Source organism: Brachyistius frenatus, unplaced genomic scaffold, assembly GCF_029030835.1.
Source record: "Brachyistius frenatus isolate BFR_SWC_R1_liver_20210118 unplaced genomic scaffold, ASM2903083v1 Contig_11, whole genome shotgun sequence".
In the NCBI taxonomy this organism is placed as follows: Eukaryota; Metazoa; Chordata; class Actinopteri; family Embiotocidae; genus Brachyistius; species Brachyistius frenatus.
This window is the reverse complement of record NW_027210610.1, coordinates 5552506-5573878: the sequence shown is the minus strand read 5'-3', so window position 1 is coordinate 5573878 and position 21373 is coordinate 5552506. Positions and strand designations below refer to the sequence as shown.

At 42.1% G+C, this 21373-nt stretch overlaps 2 protein-coding genes across 5 annotated transcripts; one reads left to right on the top strand and one right to left on the bottom strand.

Annotated features, from left to right (window-relative positions):
* Positions 1–1513: 1513 nt before the first annotated feature.
* becn1 (beclin 1, autophagy related) lies at positions 1514–6786 on the top strand. 3 transcript variants are annotated; one of them, XM_069691731.1, is made up of 12 exons: positions 1514–1665; positions 1900–2033; positions 2120–2184; positions 2833–2891; positions 3039–3129; positions 3308–3444; positions 3548–3742; positions 3830–3976; positions 4201–4350; positions 4774–4834; positions 4932–5074; positions 5878–6786. In XM_069691731.1, the coding sequence occupies exons 2-12, from the start codon at positions 1907–1909 to the stop codon at positions 6044–6046; spliced, it is 1344 nt and encodes a 447-aa protein (XP_069547832.1). In that variant the 5' UTR covers positions 1514–1665; positions 1900–1906; the 3' UTR covers positions 6047–6786. The 3 variants fall into 3 exon arrangements, with proteins under 3 accessions (XP_069547832.1, XP_069547833.1, XP_069547834.1); XM_069691732.1 differs by lacking the exon at positions 1514–1665 and having other exon boundaries at positions 1999–2033; positions 2120–2239; XM_069691733.1 differs by lacking the exon at positions 1514–1665 and having other exon boundaries at positions 1999–2033; positions 2120–2403; positions 2456–2891.
* Positions 6787–6914: 128 nt separating this feature from the next.
* LOC138617066 (serine/threonine-protein kinase tousled-like 2) lies at positions 6915–19652 on the bottom strand. Of its 2 annotated transcripts, XM_069691729.1 has the most exons (21): positions 19062–19652; positions 17672–17766; positions 16073–16144; positions 15297–15366; positions 14945–14982; positions 14618–14710; positions 12808–12915; positions 12160–12252; positions 11853–11963; positions 11476–11612; positions 11214–11366; positions 10662–10728; positions 10469–10566; positions 10292–10373; positions 9974–10065; positions 9735–9824; positions 9257–9426; positions 8893–9031; positions 8575–8686; positions 8369–8476; positions 6915–7913 (listed from the first exon to the last, which is right to left on the bottom strand). In XM_069691729.1, the coding sequence occupies exons 2-21, from the start codon at positions 17762–17764 to the stop codon at positions 7740–7742; spliced, it is 2100 nt and encodes a 699-aa protein (XP_069547830.1). In that variant the 5' UTR covers positions 17765–17766; positions 19062–19652; the 3' UTR covers positions 6915–7739. The 2 variants fall into 2 exon arrangements, with proteins under 2 accessions (XP_069547830.1, XP_069547831.1); XM_069691730.1 differs by lacking the exon at positions 14618–14710.
* Positions 19653–21373: the final 1721 nt, after the last annotated feature.

The window sequence follows — 21373 nt, the reverse complement described above, 5'->3', positions numbered from 1 at the left end:
ATATATAAAAGGTACAATTCTCTGACTCCAACTTCTTAAATGTGAATATTTTCTGCTTCCTTTAGTCCTCCATGATAAATAACTGAATACATTGTGACTGCGGACTGTTGGTCAGGACAAAACTAGACATGTTAGGCTGCAGCTGGTTTACACAACAAATCAATTAATTAAGCAACTAACCGACCAAATAATCAATGATGAAAATAATTCTCAGCAGCATAATATTTATCAATTGTTAGTCAACTATTAACTGCAGTTTTAGTTGAATTGTGATGCACTGTTTGGCTGTTTACATCAACTAAAGACATTATACAGTGCACTCTAACATGGTTGGCATCAAGTAATGGGGTTTATCTTACATTTTCAGTTCATTATCATGAAGGAATAAAGGAACCAGAAAATATCCACAGTTAAGAGGCTAGAATAAGACAATTTGACATTTCCTTTAAAATCAAAATGAAAAAATGTAATAGATTATCAAAAAAAAAATGTTCCTTAGGTTTCTGTTAATCAGCTTCTCATTTAATCGATTAATCGTTGCAGTTCTACTGAGCTAAATATCTGTGATTAAACATTACAACCTTTTTAGATGGACTTTAGTTATAACGTCAGCTGGTATTAGAAGATCGTAACGTTACAAACAGTAAACATGTGGCGAAGCATAATATCCCCGTGAAGTCAGTCACGAAGACTCGTTTGGTCATCGTCGTTAAACATACAATAACGTCATAAAACACAGTTTAATGTTCACACACACACAAGTCGGCAGGTTAAACGTGTTAAAGTCGCAGCTAAGCGCCGGACCTGCTAGCTGCTTTGATTTGTTTTGGACGGTAAATTTAACACAACCTGCCGAGTTCTTCTGACGAGTTTGAGACAATCGACGAATATCTGACAGAAACAAGTACATCGTGCAACTGGTTAATTGTAATGAAAGAAATATTTCTTAATTTACCTTGTTGTTGTTGTTTTTTTTTTTTTTTTTTTCTGACTGTTTGGTTTTTTAACACAGGAGTCATCCGCTTCAGTTTTCCCGCAACTAACGTCTTCCTCGGCTGCGTATATATAAACGTATTGCATCTACTGTACAGCGCCGCCTGCTGGTCCGGAGGGTGAAATACACGCAGCAGCGTCTCAACTGTGAAGGTTCCTTTCTGTTTTTGTTGTTGTTGTTGTTGTTGTTGTTGTTGTTGTTGTTTTTGCAATGACGTAAGTCTAAGTAAATAAACAAAGTGGAAAAAGAGATTTTTGGCGTCAATAGCCAATGAAATTAATCAATTTATATGCATTCATTCATAGGAAACCAAATTATTTTCTCTTTAACACTGCAAAGAAAGATCAAATCAAACATTCGCAGTGGAAATACAGCTGAAATTCTTTCATCAAGTCATAGATTTTGATTTGGTGCAACGTTACCTTCAACTGTCCCACAATTGCAAGATATATATATATAGATCATACGCTACCTGTCGGGTAATATTCATGTTTTTACTCTGACGTCACACCCGTCGTAAACAACAACACGGAAGTGGAGAGGGAAGTCCCGAGGTGCAAAATGAGACAGTCGCGCTGAACAACATCGGGACCGAATCAGTATTTTAGACGTATATGATTTCGGGATTATAATGCAATAGCTTTTATTTTTATTTTTTTTCACACGCGACAGTGAGTCTTATCTCGTGCTCATAACGCCCCCGGTTGCACGCTACACACGAGCTCGCTGCAAAAGCTAACATTAGCTCCCGAGCTAGCGTGAAGATAACGTTAACTTTTAAAAAGCCTCTCGAGAAAAACAAAACAAAAACAAAACTGTGACACAACTGCAGCTTTATTTTTTATTTTTTTTTTTTTCTCTCCGATTAACAGTCTCCCGATTTTTCTTCCCACGTCCTCTCGCAGCTAAGCGATGGAGGGCTCCAAGTCGTCGAGCACGACCATGCAGGTCAGCTTCGTGTGTCAGCGGTGCTGTCAGCCGCTGAAGCTGGACACGTCCTTCAACGTGCTCGACAGGGTCACGATTCAGGAACTTATCGGTACGTATGAGCCTCCGACTCGGGGGGGAGACACACACGGCTGCGTCCACGTAGTTGACCGTCGGTTTGACCTCTCTGATCCTCAGCTCCTCTGGTCACGGTGACGCCCAGCAGACAGGCTGCCAGCGGCGAGGGGGAGACGGCACCGGAGGTTAGGTCACCGCTGATCCGTAGTAATACAATGCAGTACCGCAAAGGAGGCGATGGTACACGCAGGAGGAGAACATCAATGTGACGGCAAAAAAAAAAAAAAAAAAAAAATCTGGGCTGTTGTGTTTTCCAGCTCCAGTCACAGTAAAAAAAAAAACAACAACAACAACTTAATTTGTTGTTGTTGTTGTTGTTGTTGTCAAGGGCACGTGAGAGATACGTAATAAAAAAAAAAAAAAAAAAATCTGGGCTGTTGTGTTTTCCAGCTCCAGTCACAGTAAAAAAAAACTGTGATGCCTCACAGCAAGAAGGTTTTGGTTTCAAACCTCAGCTGGAGCTTTTCACGTGGGACATCACCCAGTGACTCACCTCTTTTATTTAACAGCTGATTTTTGAATGAGGCCTTATGTCTTTGTAGCACCGAAGTGTTCACCTAAACGTGCAGTGCTTTGCTTATTAATGTCACGTATTTGTATAAATGACCCTCTACACAGTAGACCGGGCGTTACTTTTTTTGATCCGGTTTTCGAAACACCCGGTGGAACCTGCAAGACTTTTAGAGGGTTGAATTCACGGTTGCGTGTGTGTGTGTGTGAACATATTTTGTCGGCGAGCGTGTTCGAGTCTCTGAATTAAATTTCCCTTCCAGGAGACGTTTGTAGAAAACAAGCAAGACGGCGTGTCGAGAAAATACATCCCTCCGGCGCGGTGAGTTCACGAGTCTGATTACGATCCATGTCTTGTTTATGATGTCCAAGATCCCGTAGCCACCGAGGCACGAGTGCACTTGCAAATGCAGCAAATTCTGCAAAGTTTACCGAATGGGTGGATCTTAAATCTCGTCCTTCTCCTCAGGATGATGTCAACAGAGAGCGCCAACAGTTTCACTCTGATTGGAGAAGCATCTGATGGTGGCACCATGGAAAATCTCAGTCGAAGACTGAAGGTGATAATAAATATTGGTTTGGTTTTGTCATCTTACTCGGGGGTACCGTCCCCACAAGGCATCGTTGGAGGGATTTACCGTGACTGAGGACATCTTCGTTCACACGGTGATCCCACAGCGTGTTACGTATGTGATGTCATCAAGTGACAATTTTGCCTGTGATCCTTGTCCCACCCAGGTCACCAGTGACTTGTTTGACATCATGTCGGGCCAGACGGACGTGGACCACCCGCTGTGTGAGGAATGCACCGACACCCTGCTGGACCATCTGGACACGCAGCTCAACATCACAGAGAACGAGTGCCAGAATTACAAGTGAGTTGGTGCGCGGCACGTTTTTCCGTTTGAGGAGACGGAAATATGCCGCCGGCGTTTCTTGACGAGTGCTGACTCCCAAAGTATGTGAATGTATTTCCAGGCAGTGTCTGGAGCTGCTGTCCCACCTACAGGTGGAGGAGGAGGAGACCCTGCTGGCGGAGCTGCAGCAGCTGAAAGAGGAGGAGGAGTCTCTGGTCGAGGAGCTGGAGGCCGTCGAGGAGCAGCGGGCCGCTGTGGCGCAGGACCTGGCCCAGAGCAGGACCCACTCCCAGCAGCTGGACACGGAGGAGCTACAGTGAGTGGCGAGTGGGCGTAGGCCGGTGACGGCGGCGCGATTGGAAGTGACGCGGCACCTAACATCCCCTCTGCTTTGTGCTCAAAGGCACCAGAAGGAGTACAGCGAGTTTAAACGGCAGCAGCTGGAGCTGGATGACGAGCTGAAGAGCGTTGACAACCAGATGCGTTACTGCCAGATTCAGCTCGACCGCCTGAAAAAGACCAACGTCTTCAACGCTACATTTCACATATGGTACACGCGCGCGCGCACACACACACACACACACACACACACACACACACACACACACACGCACACGCACACACGCACGCGCGTTGCGTATTTTCAGAAAAAACTAGTTTTCTGTCCACAAATCATCCGTGACTTTGCAAACGTTTTAATGGGCCCCGGGACAAAAGTAAATCACTCCGTCTCCGACTGAGAGTCTGAACTGTTTGTTCCTCGTTGTTTCCCAGGCACAGCGGTCAGTTCGGCACCATCAACAACTTCCGTCTGGGTCGACTACCCAGCGTCCCCGTGGAGTGGAACGAGATCAACGCAGCCTGGGGGCAGACGGTGCTGCTGCTGCACGCTCTCGCCAACAAAATGGGGCTGCGCTTCCAGAGGTGCACACACATTTTTATTTAATTGCGCTCGGCATTAACTGCTAAGTTGTTTTTTTTTCCGCTGAATCTTATCAACCATTTAAATGAATGTAGTCACGTCTCTGTAGGAATATTAGGAGTCATTTGAATGTAATTGAATTTCAATCCTCCCACTGATACGAGTCACATTTACTCACATCCTGTGTTTACAAATTTTGTTTTCAGTTTCCTGGTATTTAGTTTGAATTATTCAGTGTTTTTCTATCTCAGCATACGAGCTTAATTTTTCCTGTTGTTTTTATCCGAACTCAGTTGCTCATCATGAATTAATCTCTTCAGCTTTTTCAGGAATATTTTGTATTTTTTTTTTTTACCATTTAATTTTGGCTTCTCTGCAAGTCAACAAAAACTGAAGCTCAGACAACACTTCCCTTGTCTCTTCAGGTATCGTCTCGTCCCGTATGGAAACCACTCTTACTTAGAGTCACTGATGGACAAGTCAAAGGTAATACATCTCCTGCCCAGCTGTGCCATCATTATTCTAGCAGTCGTTCAGGACTCCAACTCTGCTTTTTCTCTGTGTTGTGTGTGTGCGTGTCCAGGAACTTCCGCTGTACTGCTCAGGCGGCTTGAGGTTCTTCTGGGACAATAAATTCGATCATGCCATGGTGGCCTTCCTGGACTGTGTCCAGCAGTTCAAAGAAGAGGTGGAAAAAGGAGACACTGGCTTCTGCCTCCCGTACAGGTCAGAAACCTGCAGACCAACACGACGTGTACATTCGTCTCAAGTTTTTATTGAATTCTTTGCAGCCGTTTAAAATGAAGCATTAAATATCTGTAACGTTTTCAAGTCTATTATCTCAACGTATTGTTAAGGGGTTGGAGAATTCTGCAGACCAGATAAATGAAGAACATTTGAGAACGCTTTAGATATTTTATAACCCTTTGAATGTATAAAAGGTTTCCAATATAAGTTTTGCTCATCTGAATTACTTGTGTATCCAGTCTTGTGAGGCTCACGGTACTAACAATCGCATCTCAGAAGCCGCTTTGTGCTCTGCATTAGGGAAACATAAAAATCTACACTTTACTCTTGCTGCATTGGTGGGTTACCTCTACTGAGGCCTTCTCCATAGTGAAATATCATCCATCAAGTCCCTTCTTTAACAGGCTGAACAACAGAGCGAAGGGACGGGCGACCAACCAACGGTGCAAAGCCTGTCAAACAGAAAGAAAGTTAGGAACATATATTTGTTGGTATGGGACAGTTACTGCATATTATGTTCATGTAACTATGTGGATATCACCCTGCAACCTTTGGCCCAATGTTCCTTATAGCAAAACTTTAAGCATTCAGACTGGAAGTCAAATTTTAAGCGTTCCTACTGTAGTTTACCTACAAGACAGACATTCAAAAGTGAAAAAGCAATTTAACACAAGTGACTGATTCCACAGGTCTACCTATAAGTTGGAGAATTGTCTACACTCGTCATCCACCTTGTATTATCATTTTAACGGATGTTTTTTTTTTTTCCCCCCTCGTCTCAGGATGGATGTAGAGAAAGGCAAGATTGAAGATACAGGAGGCAGCGGAGGCTCCTACTCCATCAAAACCCAGTTTAACTCCGAGGAGCAGTGGACCAAGGCGCTCAAGTTTATGCTTACCAATCTGAAGTGGGGACTGGCCTGGGTCACCTCGCAGTTCTACAACAGATAAAGCCGCTGGACATTGCCTTGATATAGTGACTTTATTAATTCAATCACATGCACCGCTGATAAACGGATTTCATGCGATTCTTATTTGGATACTTGGCCAAAGGAAAAGCTATGCCTGTTCTAGTTTGTAAGCCTTTGCAGAACAAAAAGCGGCGAAGATGTCGAGATCTTCAGTCTAGATTGTCTGTGTTTTACATGTTACAGAGAGGTCAAGAGTTTCATCTGAATCTAGATTGCTGCAGAGCGAAGATAATAAGGCCTGCTGCAGAAGAATGTACGACTTGCAGTTGTAGACACGTCCTTTAAAAACAAGCAGGATAACAACATGTCACTTGTATCATTTGGTAGCGTATGCTTTACTAATTAATAACTGGCATTTTCTAAAAAGCAGATGTCACATTTTAGACTTGAATGTTTTTTCTTTTGAAAGAAATCCCTGACAAATTCCAAAATAACATCTTTTTCAAGTTCTCCCGTTGTCCTGCACCTTTGAAGTCAGCGTCTCTACAGTGAGAAAAGTTTTTGTCCCAAATAATCTTAATAAAAGCTGTAAGAATGTGATGGTCAAGGTATGACTTTCATTAGATTACAGTTGAGTATTCAGCAAGAGTATTTCATTAAGAATGAATGCAATGATACACCTACTTTGTCTTCGTACTGCACCATCACATGAATTTAATCTATTTACATATGGAAAGTTTTAATGGTGGAATTGAATTAATAAAATTTTTATGCTGTGAATACATGTCTGGTGGAGTTTCTTTGAAGATAAAATATATTTGCACAACATATATATTTTGTACATGCATTAGTGTGAATAAATGCCTATTATTTACTCAAGTGTTTTCCCGAGTGAAGTAAGACCACAGTTTTAACCAAATGTTTTTTTAATGGTTTCATTAATTATTTCAGCTGAATCTTACCTCGCATCACAACACTCACTCAGTCAGCCCCCCTTTAAGGTTAACAACAACATTAGAGGGGGTAAATCTCATGGAAAAATATGGACTTAACAATGAAAATAATAAACTGACTTCCAGTTATCAAGTAAAATATTTAAAATAGGTGAAAACCAAGTCCGTCTTTCCAGATCAGCCCTCTTTCTCTGTAAAGTCTTCTGTGAATCTCTAATGGTGCCATTTCAACAAGGCAGGCCTTGAACTTTGGTCATCAGTCATTCATCACTCCAAGGAGCCCTTCTGAAAAGTGTGATTCTGACCACTAGTTCTGAAAAATAGTTGATACATGATGTATTTCAAGCAGTATGGGATGAAATGTTATTAAATGTTTTCTCTTCTAAACTTTTCAGAGTATAGGCAAGTGATCTCCCCCACATGGCATACCGCTACGCCTGTCAGTTGTGCAATTTTTCAGGTGCTTTTAATATCTATCATGTAAAAAAGCCCCTTGAAGTTTTTGTTAGTGCATGCATATGGGCAAATCTTTGGGTTCCACCGAGCCCACAGCCAGAGGCTGGCCCTTCATTTTTACCACTCGGACGACAGCGGGTGTGCACATTTACCATTACATCACCACTTCATCCCCTCATTTTGGTTCCATTCACACTTTTAGGATCCCTCCTCCTTTGCTCTCTTGATTGCAAGAGAGCAAAGGAGGAGTTGCCTCGAGCGCGTCACGTCTCCGTGTGGCTTCGTCCTCCCTGCGGCTTTATTCCAGTTTTCTTTCAGCTTGCTTCAGTTGGAGGCACTGCTGCCGTAGCAGCTGGAGGTGGAGGGAAGAGGAGGTGCCAGAGGTGCGCTGTTTCCCAGTGCTTTTCGGATATGGGGCATGAGGAAGGGGTCGCAGGCCAACTGCAGCACGTCCACGCGGTCCTCCTTGTGGTAAGCCAGGCAACGTCGAATGAAGGCCTAAGAAGAGAGGGGGAAGAAGGCACCGAGTCACTGTGTTAATAAATACTTTTCTCTTTTTTATAGCTACTTGCTGCTCTCTTAAAATATTATTTTTTTAACATCTTTTCATAATGAAGCCACACATTATGTCAAGTGAAGTTCCTTCCAAAGTCGAGCAATGTAAACAGATATCTTTAGGGACTGGCTGTTTAAGGCTCCCTGCATGTTTATGTTGCTCACATTCACACCCAATAAAACGGACAATGCTAGATAGGTCATGTTTTAATGGTGACCCAGTACTGGATTATTTCTCAGCCTCTTCTATCAAAAAGCCTGTTTATCTCACTGTTATATCCCATTGAGTCCATAAAATGTCCCGTCCCATAAAAGCAGTGATACCGTTTACATGTATAAAGTTTGATGGGCACTGGGCAGCGAGTTTGTACCAGTTTCAAAAGAAATGAGTACCACACCTTTGCTTCTGTGGTGACCACAGGTTTGGGGGGGAACTGCACCTCAGTAGCTTTGAGTATGGTGTTCTCTTGTAGGATATCCTGCTGCGACTGGTTGTGACCAAACGGCTTGAAAAAGACAACATGGAGCCAGTTAACAGAATCCTCTTCGAAAAGAAAAGATAATCCTGGCACTCTTGTTATGGATGCAGCGGTTCGCGGGTTACCTTGCGTCCATACAGACTCTGGTAGAAGATGACCCCGACTGACCAAACATCCACCTTGTTGGATATTTTGGGAGGCTCCTTGCCCACTACGAAGCACTCAGGCGGCAGATACCTGCAAGCCACACAAATCACAACATGAGACTGAAACCGATCGCACTCCCATCTTCTCTACACACTTCACACGACCAGCCGAATTGAAGATGGGAATATGAACTCAGTTCGCAGCATCTCACTCTGAAGATTGCGCCTGTGCTACAAACTTGTGAAGCCATATTGGTTGCTTGGTTACTGAACGCAGTGAAATGTGTCTCTGTGTACCAGTAGGTGCCCGCTCCTTGTGAGGTCAGCTCCATGCCATCTGCTGAGTTGTAGCTGTCATCATCCATGATCTTGGACAGGCCAAAGTCAGTGATCTTTATCTCTCCGCAGGCTGTGCCGTTAACCAACAGGATGTTTCCTGAGAACAGAACACACTCAAGTCAAATGAGCTTTCGCGAGAATGTAACTCAGAAATATCTGCAGTCACATTTATTCATTTATGTTAGAATCAACAACACACTCTTGTGGCGTTAACTTTGACATATTACTTGTTGAAATTGTTCAGAGCTAGCGAGAGAACAGTCTGCTCTCCCCTGAAGGAGGGAGGGCTGCAACATGACAAATGAAAACTCCATGAGACTACCGGGCTTGAGGTCGTAGTGGATGATGGGCGGCCGGATCTGATTGAGGTACTTGAGGGCGTTGACGAGCTGCATGACGATAGAGCGGCCCTCCTTCTCCGTCATCAGCTTATTCTGCTTCAAGTAGAAATCCAGATCATTGCCTTCACAGTACTCCAGCACTGTGCAGAACCTGCAAGACAGAAACCAACAAGGAAGGTGTTGCTACTGATTCAAAGATGCTTGAAATGGAACGTAAGGTTTCAGTGAAAACCTGCCGGATCGATTTTGTGGCATCCAGAGATGTTGCTTTACTTCATTTGATTCAAACAGTCTGCAGTTTACTCATATCAAATAAAGCTACAGCTGCAATGTCATGACCAGTGAAACGACCAACTTGATTGTCCTTTTAAGCTTTGAGACAAAGCTAATATAACTTTGGCAAACTAAAATCCAAGCATCAGAAAGTCTTATTAGATGTACGCGGTGTGAGGCACTTACGAGTCTGTGTCGAGCGAGAAATAGTCGTAGAGTTTGACTATTCTCGGGTGGTCAAGTTCTTTGTGGATTCTGTACTCTCTGCAGGCGTGTCTGGAAAGATGAATCAATGATTCGTGGTGAAGTAACTTTTTATTTTTAACATCACAAACAACAGCATAAAAAAAAAAAAAAAAAAGATCCACAATATAACATTTTATTACAGTTCAAAACATTTTCAAATGATGCAATGAACGACTCACTTGTGGTAGTTTGCCTTCTTCTCCTCCCTCCAGTTCTTGCTGAGTTGATGGATTTTAATAGCCACATACCTCTGCTCGGTCAAATCAAAAGCCTGCAAAGGAACATTCCACGTTAACACACACGCAACGTAGGAGAAGCCTACTATTATAAGAAAGTTCCAGTAAATGGTGTTCAGAAGCTGTTTAACTGCACACGCGAGTCCTCCACCACAACTGAAGTTGCCGTCCTGTGTGTTACTTATAAATACCCTGCTGAGTAAACAAAACGCCGGAAACAAAAACCTGGTACTCGTAAGAAGGTCAATGGCACCTGCTTACCTTGAAAACTTCACTAAAGCCACCTCTTCCAAGTAAATGTAACAGCAGATATCGGTCATTCAGCGTGGGGTGGTCTTTAAATCTACGGAAGAAGAAATTGGTTGACTTTTTCCAAGTGTTTTTTGGAAGTTAAAAGGACAACTCGCGTAAGCTCTGTAAAATTGAGATGATACATACTGTGAGTTGTCCTCGTTGTGGATCCTCTTCAGCTCCCGAATGTGCAGGTTTCTGACCCGCTCCAAATGCTCCAGCTCTGCTTGGATCTCTGCTTCTTCCTGCATACAACCACACAGATTTACAGGCTACCTTATTAAGGTATTTCAAAAACAAATCACAAAACAAAAATGGAGCGCAAGTGTTGAGTTTGAACCTTTTTTAGATGACCAATTCGAAGTTTGAAAATTTCTTCTTGCTCATGATATTCTGCCAGCGACAACCTGCGTGGGAAAGTGCAGGGAAAAGTCAGGTTGTGAACAAAAACAGTAAGTTGCAAATTAATTCAGGTGAAATGAAAGAAAGACTGTCCATGAACAAGGTAACACAAAGCTTCTTCGTGAAATAAGGTTTTTCCTCAGACTATAGATATAAAGCTGGCTCAGCACCCTCAAGTAGTTTCACCAAAAAACGTTGTGTCAATGTGAAATTCTGCTGATAAAATGAACACATTAAATGTCCAAATTATAACTACTCACAAAAACGGACAAAATGAAATGAACAATCAACCTATTAATAGTTCAGATTTGACCATCATTATTTGCCGAGATATCCACGCACAAAAACACATAACATTCAAGTAAACGCTGGCAGTTTCTGCCCACTCCACCCAAACCGGACGAGCCATTATTCCAGCAAAGTGCACCATCACAGCTCTGAGTACCGCCTCTCGCCCGTGTCCAGTAACCGCTGCCGTTTGTGATCTTACGTTTCGTTCTCCTGTCCGTTGCTTCTGCTCTTCCGTTTGTTCTGTTCCAGGTTGGGTGGAGGTGTCTGGGCCATGGAGGGAGGTTTCCTCTTCCCCAGCAGCTTCCTCTGTCTTTCGATGTCCTCCCGCTGCGAGTTGATTCGCTCTTGTTGCCTGAAACACGTAAAAACAATCAGCTGTTGGAACATTGTTGTATGCAGAATGGACCGGAAAAAAAAAAATGAAAAAAAACCCCCGTGTTTGTTCATATTTGCGCACTGACTTGATGAGGTTCTGGAAGGCGTATCCGTCCGTCCACTGCTCGGTGAAAGAGGCTCCGTGGCGTACGGTGGTGAAGTGACCTAAACGTAGACGGTCCTGCATGCTCTTGTCCCTGCAAGCCATCTTCTCCTGCTTTGACTAAAAAAAACAAAAACAAACAAAAAAGATGAAAAAAGGAAGAACTAAATATTGCTGTTGAGTTCCACCTTAAATTACCGGGGAACCACGTAAAAAGTGACGAGACGAGCGCTCTCGTGCATAAATATAAACGATAGAAAGAAAACAACTGTTTTGTCTTTCACATTGTAACACAATGATGTTCCCCTAATGCAAACAAGTCAAGCAAACACACTTGTGCCGATTCGTAGTCACACCGACCTTCTCGATCAGCAGCTTCTTGCTCATGGTCACACACTTGTTAAGCCGCTCCTTGTAGCGCTCCAGCATCTTCTGTTGCTCATCCACCTGCCGCCTCAGATCACAGTTAGCCTGCCAACACATACGTCGTCACTCAGACAGCTAATTCTTACGACAACGAGGACACAGGGCTGTTTGGTTCTTAAACTGACATGATGCAACAACTGCCAGTGATTCATGTTGCTTTGATGATAACTTTTTCGTATTCTCCAAACCGAGTTCAACTTGTCCGATTTTTAAGACGGATTTAAATATGTGCTCATCTGACCCTCAGCAGGTCGTCTATCCGTCCTTCTTTCTTCTCCAGGTCGGAGTTCTTGTCCTTCTCCAGCGCTGTCAGTTTCAGCAGCGTCAGTTCTGACTGAAGAAGGAGGGCAAAAACAAACAAGCCAACAGTTAAGATGGCATCTCATTCGAATGATACTGACCCCCCCGCCCCCTCGGGCCACACAGCACTGCATCACTTTTCATTTATTAAAATCAGGCGCTGGTGTTGTGAATGTTAGGTGTGAATGCAAAATGTTGACCTTTAAATGAGGCCAAATAGGGAAATTTGCAAAAGATAGCTGGAGCCGTGTTACATGTATTGTGTCAGATGAACAGCAGTGTGGGAGGGAAAGCCTTTCAAAATCTAACCTTTAATTGTCGCAGCCAGTTGGCCAAGAACTAGAGCATTTCTCTAATGAGCATGTGTGCAGTCGTGTAATCCCTACAAGTTTTTGTCAAACTCAACAGATGGTGTTTTCTAAAGGAGACGCAGGTTAGGTAACCAAATCAAGTCAAATATGAAATGCTGAGAAGCTGGTTCCAGTACCTAAACAAACAAGAAACTAAACCAATATGTGACTAAAAATATGCTGAGGGAAAATCTGGAAAGGTGGTATTCAGTTGTAATTCATGCCCGATAGACAGTTACCTGGATGGCTTTGTGTGAACAGGAGTGTGTGGGGGCTGTCTTAACAGAGCTGCAAGATGAAGAGTCTGTGTGGGCTGAGCCTGTGGACGAAGGACTGCCGTGCTGCAACTGCATTGCCAGAGAGACGCAAAAACAAAACGACAGAAAGACACAGGGCGGGGGTCACACAGCAATTACATAATACAGACAGCATAAGGACACAATGAAGGAGAGAAATGGGATACAAAAGGAAAGAGAAATAAGACAGCTATTAAAAGGTGGAGGGAAGTGAATTTCTATCTACAAAGAATTGAGGCTAAATTCTCCATCTGACATAGAAAATGAAATGGTGTTTCGTTTCCGTCATTATTTCGCTGAATCTAAAAGGTGTTAGGGGGCTATTAGTAATACAAACAAACTGCATGAAACAGTTAATATTTCAAGTAAAATAGCAGGACAACAACAAAATGGTATGACCATGATCGTTGTGAGGATTTGTCTTTTTCAATTAAAGATGCCTGTACTCTTGACTATATAGGTCTTTCATAAACTATATTCTCAGGATAATGCTGGGAAAAAAACACAGCGTACACAACTCATTAACTGCTTAAATGAAAATATCTAACTCCTACATACTACATGTATGTACAGGCTCATGTTATAAAAACATAACGAAACGGCATCTTTCTTTTTTTGGCCACAAAATGGCACGCAGTGTTGGGTCATTTGCTGCATAATGCAACCATTATAAGGTCCCATTGATGTGCAAAAAAGCATGTGAAAAAAAAAGGCAGCCCCTTCGTTCATTTCAAAAGAATCCCTCTGTTGACACTGACTCAACGCCTGCAGGTAAAGGTTGTGTGGTCGCCCTCCAAATAGCTGAACCTGGTTCAACTTTTGCTGCAATTCAAAAACATGCAAGCACACATTTCTGGATTGTTGCAGATATTAAAGTGAACAGAGAAACTACTCAAACTGGACTCATGTCAGTACCTGTGGCAACCCAGCAAACAAGCCCCTTGCCCAGTAACAACTGAAATGGTATACTAAGCATGTTTGGGGCAGAGACTTTGGACTGGAAAGTGAGTACTTGAAAGCCACATATTTCAACAAAAAAAAAATCAAACCTCAGTGTCCAATTTATCATGTAGTTAAAAACGTACCGATTACGATCCTTATCTATCTCGCGCATGTTTTTTTTTCTGGTCCTAACCTGACAAGATAGGACACTTCTCACAACTTTAATTTAGTCATTTAGTGAGAAAGGTTTTGTTGTGATGAGTAAAGATGTTTCATTGACAATGGATGGAAATGGCAGGTGAAAAATCTCAATTAGAACTATTTCAGTGATTCCATTAATAACACTGTTCTCAGCCAGCACTGAAAATCTGAAAGTGCACGCACCGGTTTCACTTGACGTACAAATTACCCTCCTGTACAGTTCCATGCCAGCTCACAGTGTTAAACCTAAAACCAAGACAACACCTTATACAGCTTCTCTGGCCACTAGTTATCTGACATTTGAACCTTCCAGTGAATGACTCCCACTCACTCGGGTGTTTTGTCCAAAGTCCTTTCAAATCAAACTAAAAGGAACAATTTCGTTACTTTTACTGGCTGAGATGATCCAGACAAACCAAAGATACGGTTGCTAATAAAAATTTAAAAAAATACACCGACCCAGTCCAATTAAGAGCATACTGATGCTACGAGAAATTAGACAAAAGGCTCAAACAACCACCAGTTGGTTTTGACCCTGGCTAAAGATAGGACGGCAGGTAAACAAGCAGCAGAGCAGGTGAGAGCTATGGAGATGGATGCTGGTGCTCACCGGAGGATTAGACAGTGAGTGCTGTGGAGAGGAGCGCACCAGCAGAGGCATGCCCCGGGCAGGACTGGTGCCAGAGCCACTGCTACCAGCAAACTGGCCACGGGGCAGTTTCCAAGAGTGGAGAGACAAGACAGAGAAAGAGAGAAGGGACAGAGTGGTTATTTAGAAAAGGTTGGATGAAGAAGGGCCATGCTGGCACAGTCTGAAGGAGAGGGTGAGACAGTAAAGATCGAGAGTGATTTGAAATAATGCAAAGGAAATGACTACGACACAAAACGCCTTCAATACAACCAAGAAAGATGTTGTGTCCGTTCAGTTTATACTCACCTCAAAATAATCACTTATTTTGTGCCCTCTTCCCTTCCCTTAAAAAACAAAAAACAAAGAAAAAAACAACAAAAAACAGGCAAACGTAAGAATTAATGAATCATTTGATTTTATACTGTTTCTAGGCATTAGAATTATTACCCACAAAGAGAAAATTCAGGTGATTTGCATCCCAGACTGTGTTTGCCACACTAACTTTTGACGAAAGTTGCAAACATGAATATTGATAACTGAGAGGAAAGCAGTGACGAAAGTGAAACCCAAGTGAGCTGAACATTTCTGAATATGGAGAACCATTTCTGCTGGAAAATGCCAATTTTGGAGGTCTGACAGTAAGTTGGGCTCGACTTACCTTGACTGTTGCTGTCATAGATGTCTCCTTTTCTCTTCCTGCTTCTCTCGTTGACCTTCTTCTCTGGTGTCTGACACGAGCAGGAAAACAGATTTAAATTTCATTCAATTAAGTTTATTCTATTAACCCCATGAACATAATGACAAAGAAACATTATTGATAAAATTAAGTCTTGCACTATTGAGTTTATTAGGTACACTTGCACTGGAAAAAAATAAACATTGACCACATGTCATACAACTAATAGCAGCTTCTCAACTATGATGCATGATGATTACTGTCAAATTACAGTCAATTAAACTCATATTCTGGCTTATTGTGCTGCACTATCATCTCACAGCAAGAAGGTCAGGGATCAAATTTGGTTGTGGTTGTTTCTGTGAGGACTTAACATGTTTTCCATGTGTTTCCTGCTGCTTTAGTTTCCTTCGTGAACCCAGCGTAAACTGAAATGTCCCACATTGTTTATTGCTCCTGGGTGCTTACAGTTTCGCTAATTAACGTGGCTAACCTAACAATTGGAGGTACTTTCCAGCTTTTTACCAAATTAATGCATCACTGTCTTGTGTCTACTACTAAGAAGGGAAAGAAAATGCATGAATAAATGACTCTCGCACACAGAGCACTGAATCAAAAGTGTTTCCATGCACCACTGAATACAAAATACTTGATTACTTTTCCAAATCACAAACAACCCTCACTGACAGTTGGGACCTAGAGATGAGCACACAACCGCCATTTTTGTCACGCCGGAGTCTTCCCCCCCCCCAACCAACCTCCAGTTCCTTGTCACTGAGTGATCCTGCGCTGCACAGAGACTGGTTGGATGATTCACTGTTGGCTGAACTCTGTAACATAAAGGAAAGACAACAGACCTGATTGATTAGTCATGAGCTCCTCTTGTGAGTGGGTCTGAAAAGAAAAGACACAAGATATCTAAATGACAGGTCCCATCTTGTTTTATACTAAAATCCAGATAGTTCACTCTTACATCCAAAAGAGGGATGTGGCCTCTTTCATCTAAACCATCTCAAACCCATCAGCAATTTAGTCTCCGAGGGCAACGGTAAATATTTTGGAGGTTACTCAGACTATAAACTGACTACCAAAATAGGAACCAAAATGCTTCCGGTGCCAAAATCGTATTTCGTTGCCTTCAGATTCTGCACTCGACTGCATAAAACTGTTTGCAAAGATTACAGCCAAGTAAACCCAATAATACATGCACACATTTCAACAGATCTTTCCAATGTAACAAACTATACAAAATGGCCTTCAACTTTACTATATCCCAGTTTCATAACAACGCTTATAATTGTCACCCTAGTTCAGATTTGAACCTCCTCTAAAATACCTGTCACCGAGATGAAATGCTAAGCTACGATGCTACAGTGGGTGTATGACACACAACCGTGTTAATCTGTAAATCTTCAGTTCACATCCAGCTGGTAGAATCAGTCGGTGTCATTCATGGCCAGCTGCACTGCCGAATGAGACTAAGAAGAAACAGCAGGCTTACAGGGGCAGGAGGCTAATGCTTTTAAGGCCTGCTGGCTTTGTGCTGCTCAAGGTCACACATACGGCCAAGAAATTCTCTCACTCTTTCTGTTAACATGTACATTGCACACGATCCTTCCGATGTTTTGAATAGCATTTTAATACATTTGCTGTAGTAAACCTACATGCAGCCTTCCATCATTTACACTCTAATACCACGGCAAGCAGGCAGAACAATTAACTTCAGAGCACAAAACAGGCCGAAGCGTGATAGCTATTGCTTTCTCAGGGGTTGCCATTTTCTCAAATACGCACATAGTAATTCCCAGTTCAGCAGCAGGGTTACAGCACAGCACACAGCCAATGCTGTGAGCTTCAGCTGGGGTGCCATTTCAGTGTCACTGGTCTCCACTGAAACAAAGAGCTGCTGGCCAGCTCCCGTGTCAGCCAAAACAGAGCCTGTCTTGTTTTACCTTTAGCTCAGGAAAACAGATCATTCCACTGAAGGAAACTCGTGAACACAGAGGATACTGTAAACAGAGAGGACTTCCAAGCTTTTCTAACCTGAAAGACTCACATAAGAGAGCTTAGCCACAGCTCATGTTTGCATTCACGGCGAGGTTATCAGATGTTCGCCGGAGGAAAACCTGGAAGCTACTCTTTTGTGTATCTAAATCGGTTTCAGTGGGGATAAAAAGGAACCATCACTTTAGCTTCAGAAACAAAATTTCTCAACGGTACATATATTAAAAAAAAAAAAAAAATCTTATCACATCCTGCGGGAAGTACAGTATCTGCAGAAACAATCTGCACGTACAATTGGCAATCATTTTGGGCAAGAAAAAAAAAACTATGACGCAATTAAGATATGCAAAAACCTTGGCCACGCCAACTCCAGTGAAGCGAGCCTCAAGCAGCTCCTGCCTGCGTGGGTCCAGGCTTATAGCCTGGCTATGAAGTCCTTCCATCATGCCTAGAGAGAGAAAGACAAGCAAACACTGAACAAAACTGTAACTTCTCAGGGATTAGCTGGGTTGGTTTAGTGTCACGGAAGATGGGACGTAAAACATTCCTTCTGATCCGCGCAAGTGACCGAACAATGTGGTCCGGCTCGTGGTTTGACAGACAAAATGTAAACACCTTTCATCAAACCAGCGCGGGGACCGGGGACTACGTTGGGTCAGTACATTTTTACGGCCGACTGTCCAAAGAAAACCAAGGGCTGGGGGAAAAAAAAAAACAGACAAACTTTGTTTACTGTGGAAGTGAGAAATAATTTCAGGAAACAAGAAAATGTTGGTTTTTAAAAAAAAAACCTGCCTCTTCAAACTCGTGTTTATAGTAATAGCTTTATGGTTAACTTTAACTTTTTGGACCTGCAGTACAAAATTGCTGAACACACCGGACCCCCCCGACTAATGAATGTAAAGAAAAGCCTCAAACGGCTTTAAATGTCTAATTTTTTTTTCCCCCCTCTGTGACAATTCATAATACAACATGCTGCTGTAACGACAACATTTCTAAAATAATAATAATAAAGTATCTATCTAGATATCTATCTTTACAATCAGAAAATAATCTGTACGTGGTCCTTTCCTTTTAACAGTAGCAGGCAGGGCAGGACTTCCTCTTCCCATTAGGAAGTCCCTGACTGGCAGGCTGTGTCCATCGACTACAGACGGGATTCACCCGAGGACACACAAGTGATAAAAACAACAACAACAACAACAACAAAATAACAACAAAATTATAACATGCGGCTCAAACAAGACCATCGGCTTGTTTATGAAAACACTTGCTCGGGCAGCGTACGTTACCTAAACAGGAGGAAGATGATGTGGCTCCATCTCTACTTTCATGACACACACATTAAAAAAAAAAAAAAACCCACACAGGCTTCGTGTCATTTTATTTTAACCGATAAAAGCGACTTTTCGTGGAAGTTGTTGAGACATCAGACGAGGAATGATAAAACTTCACCAACAAGGTTAATAAAAAAAAAATTAATAATAATAATAATCTCGCTCACCCTTTTTTTTTTTTTTTTTTTTTTGGAGAAAGAAACCACGCACTGACAAGTTGTTTCTTTTCAATTGACAGCTGAAGTTGGTCGATGTTAACAGCAGCTCGGGTGTTTCTGGGTTATTTAAAATCAGCTTTAATAGAGCTTCGTGCTCGGTTTTTTTTGTTGTTGTTTTTTTTTTTTTTTTCCCCCAGCTAGTCAAGTTATGTTTGCCAGCTAACGTTAGCAACGACGGGAAGTCTCACCTGGAGGAGCCTCTTCGCGGTTTTCACAACAATCCCGGAAAGGACGTCCCCTCCTTAACAGCTCCCGATCCCACACACCTCAAATAAAGTTGTCCGAGTCACGTTATCCATTTACGATTACGTCCGAGATTCGGGAGGTGGTGGGGGGGGGGAAGACATTTGTTAGCTTAGCTAATGCTAGCTCAAAAGAGCAGCGCGGCTGTCTCCCGGCGGTGTCATCCGGACAGGAGGGCCGCGATCCTCGGGGTTTCCTCGTCCGTGTCGGTGCCCCTGCACGGGCAACAAAAAAAAAAAAAAAAAACCCGGGGAGCTGTCAATGCGCTCTGAAGCCTCTTGACAAGTGTTGTCACATTTCTGCTTCACTCGGTCTGTCTTTTGTGACTGAGGGTTTACACACCGGGAGGAGCCGCCTCGTTAGAGTCCATTCTTGAACCGGTAATAAAAGATCATAACCTCCTGCAGTCAGGCCGCAACAGGGAGAGCTTTGACTTGATGCTTCAGATAATGTGGCTCCTCAGGTCAGAGCCACCCCCAAAACAGACCGCATACTGTTAGTCGAGGTTGGGATCAGCCTACCAAACCGGGGCGAAATGGGAAACTTCCCCCCCCCCCGGGGGGGCCCCAGACCTCCAGGGGGCCCCCCCCCCCCGTTTCATAGAGTGCCATTTGTTGTTGTTTTTTGTTGTTGTTGTTGTTGGGGGAGGAGGGGGAGAGTCTGACACGTTTGAAAGGAAATGTGCACCACAAAAGTGCATTATTTTAACATTAACAGTACCACAAAATGCAATTTTTTTTTTTTTTTTGTATCAAATATTCTGATGAAGATCTATCTTAAACTGTGTGCGTGGATGTTCATGAATAAAATTATGTATTAAATCACCAATGGTGGAAGTGCATTGACTCAACTAGCCTACTAATTGATCACAAATTCAAGGTACTTGTACTTTACTTAAATATTTCCATTTAATGCAACTTTAGGCAACTTTTCCCCCCACTACATTTCAGAGGCTCCACTGAATTTGTCTGACAGCTTTAGTTACTTTTAATATCACTCATACTGTTCCTGTCCAGTGAAAACCATGTTTCTCCAAATTTGGTGACTTTGATTTTTAAATTTTAGGATTTATGGATTGAGAAAATTTAACCTCTTCAGAAGCTTTTTTTTTTAAGCTTTTTGAAACCCCTGCTGAATTTGCTGGAAAATGTCACAAAGCTGAAAACGGGACTGTTTTTCTGAGTTGAAAAGTTAAATTTTTAGAGATATGTGGTTCTCACAGGACAGCGACACTGCAAAGATATGATGGTCTTATTGAACACGATGCATTACTATAAATTAAACTAACCAAAAGCTTATAAATCAGTTAAACCACAGCAATACAAATTAATGTAATATGAATGCAAATCATATATAATGGAAGCATTTTACTGCCCAATGTGTACCTTTAATTTTTATACCTTCAGTACATTTTGTTGATAATACTTACATACTTATGTTAGATTTTAAATGCAGGACTTTTACTTGTATAGGGTATTTCTAAAGTATTAATACTTTTACCTAAGTAATGGACGTCAATACTGCAAATAAAGATTATTTTCATCCTCCATCAGTCAATCAATTATTATCTCGAGTAATCAATTACTTGTTTGGTCTATAAAATGTCAGTAAATGGTGGAAAATAGTCAACTAGTGTTTCTCAGCCTAAAATGTATAATTTTATCCCAAAATCAACAGTCCACAACCAAAAGATGTGGAGTTTCTTCTCATGGACGACATATGGAAAAAATAAACTATTCACGTTTTAAAGCCTGGAGTGAGAAATTTTGAATTTTTTTCATTAACAAAGGACTAAAAACAATTAATTAATTACCAAAGTTGCTGATTAATTCTCTGTTTATCAATCAATGCTCAAGAGTTGTGCTTTGTGTTAACATGATGGTCCACCTGTGTTAGTGTTGGTGATGTGGGTACAGCTCTCACTCAACAAGAGTTTTCCATTAAAGTTTCGTAGTAATATTTTATAATACGGTTCCAAAACACTTACTCTGCTTTTAATGTTTCTTTTTATGAACTACATGTGATGAATTCTTTTTTGTCACTATACAAATTACAACTACATTTCTGTGATTGACCTTCCATTAATGAATCTAAAATTGCAGGTACTTCGCACCTGCATGTATCGTTAATTCTTTTTCCTAAACCGATAATAAATCAATGGTGCTTCCAGTGAGGCTCAAACTCACAATCTCAGAATCAGTGACCTCACTGCCCAGTTGCATCATGGAAGCTGCTGAGCTGACATGTTCAGCACTGA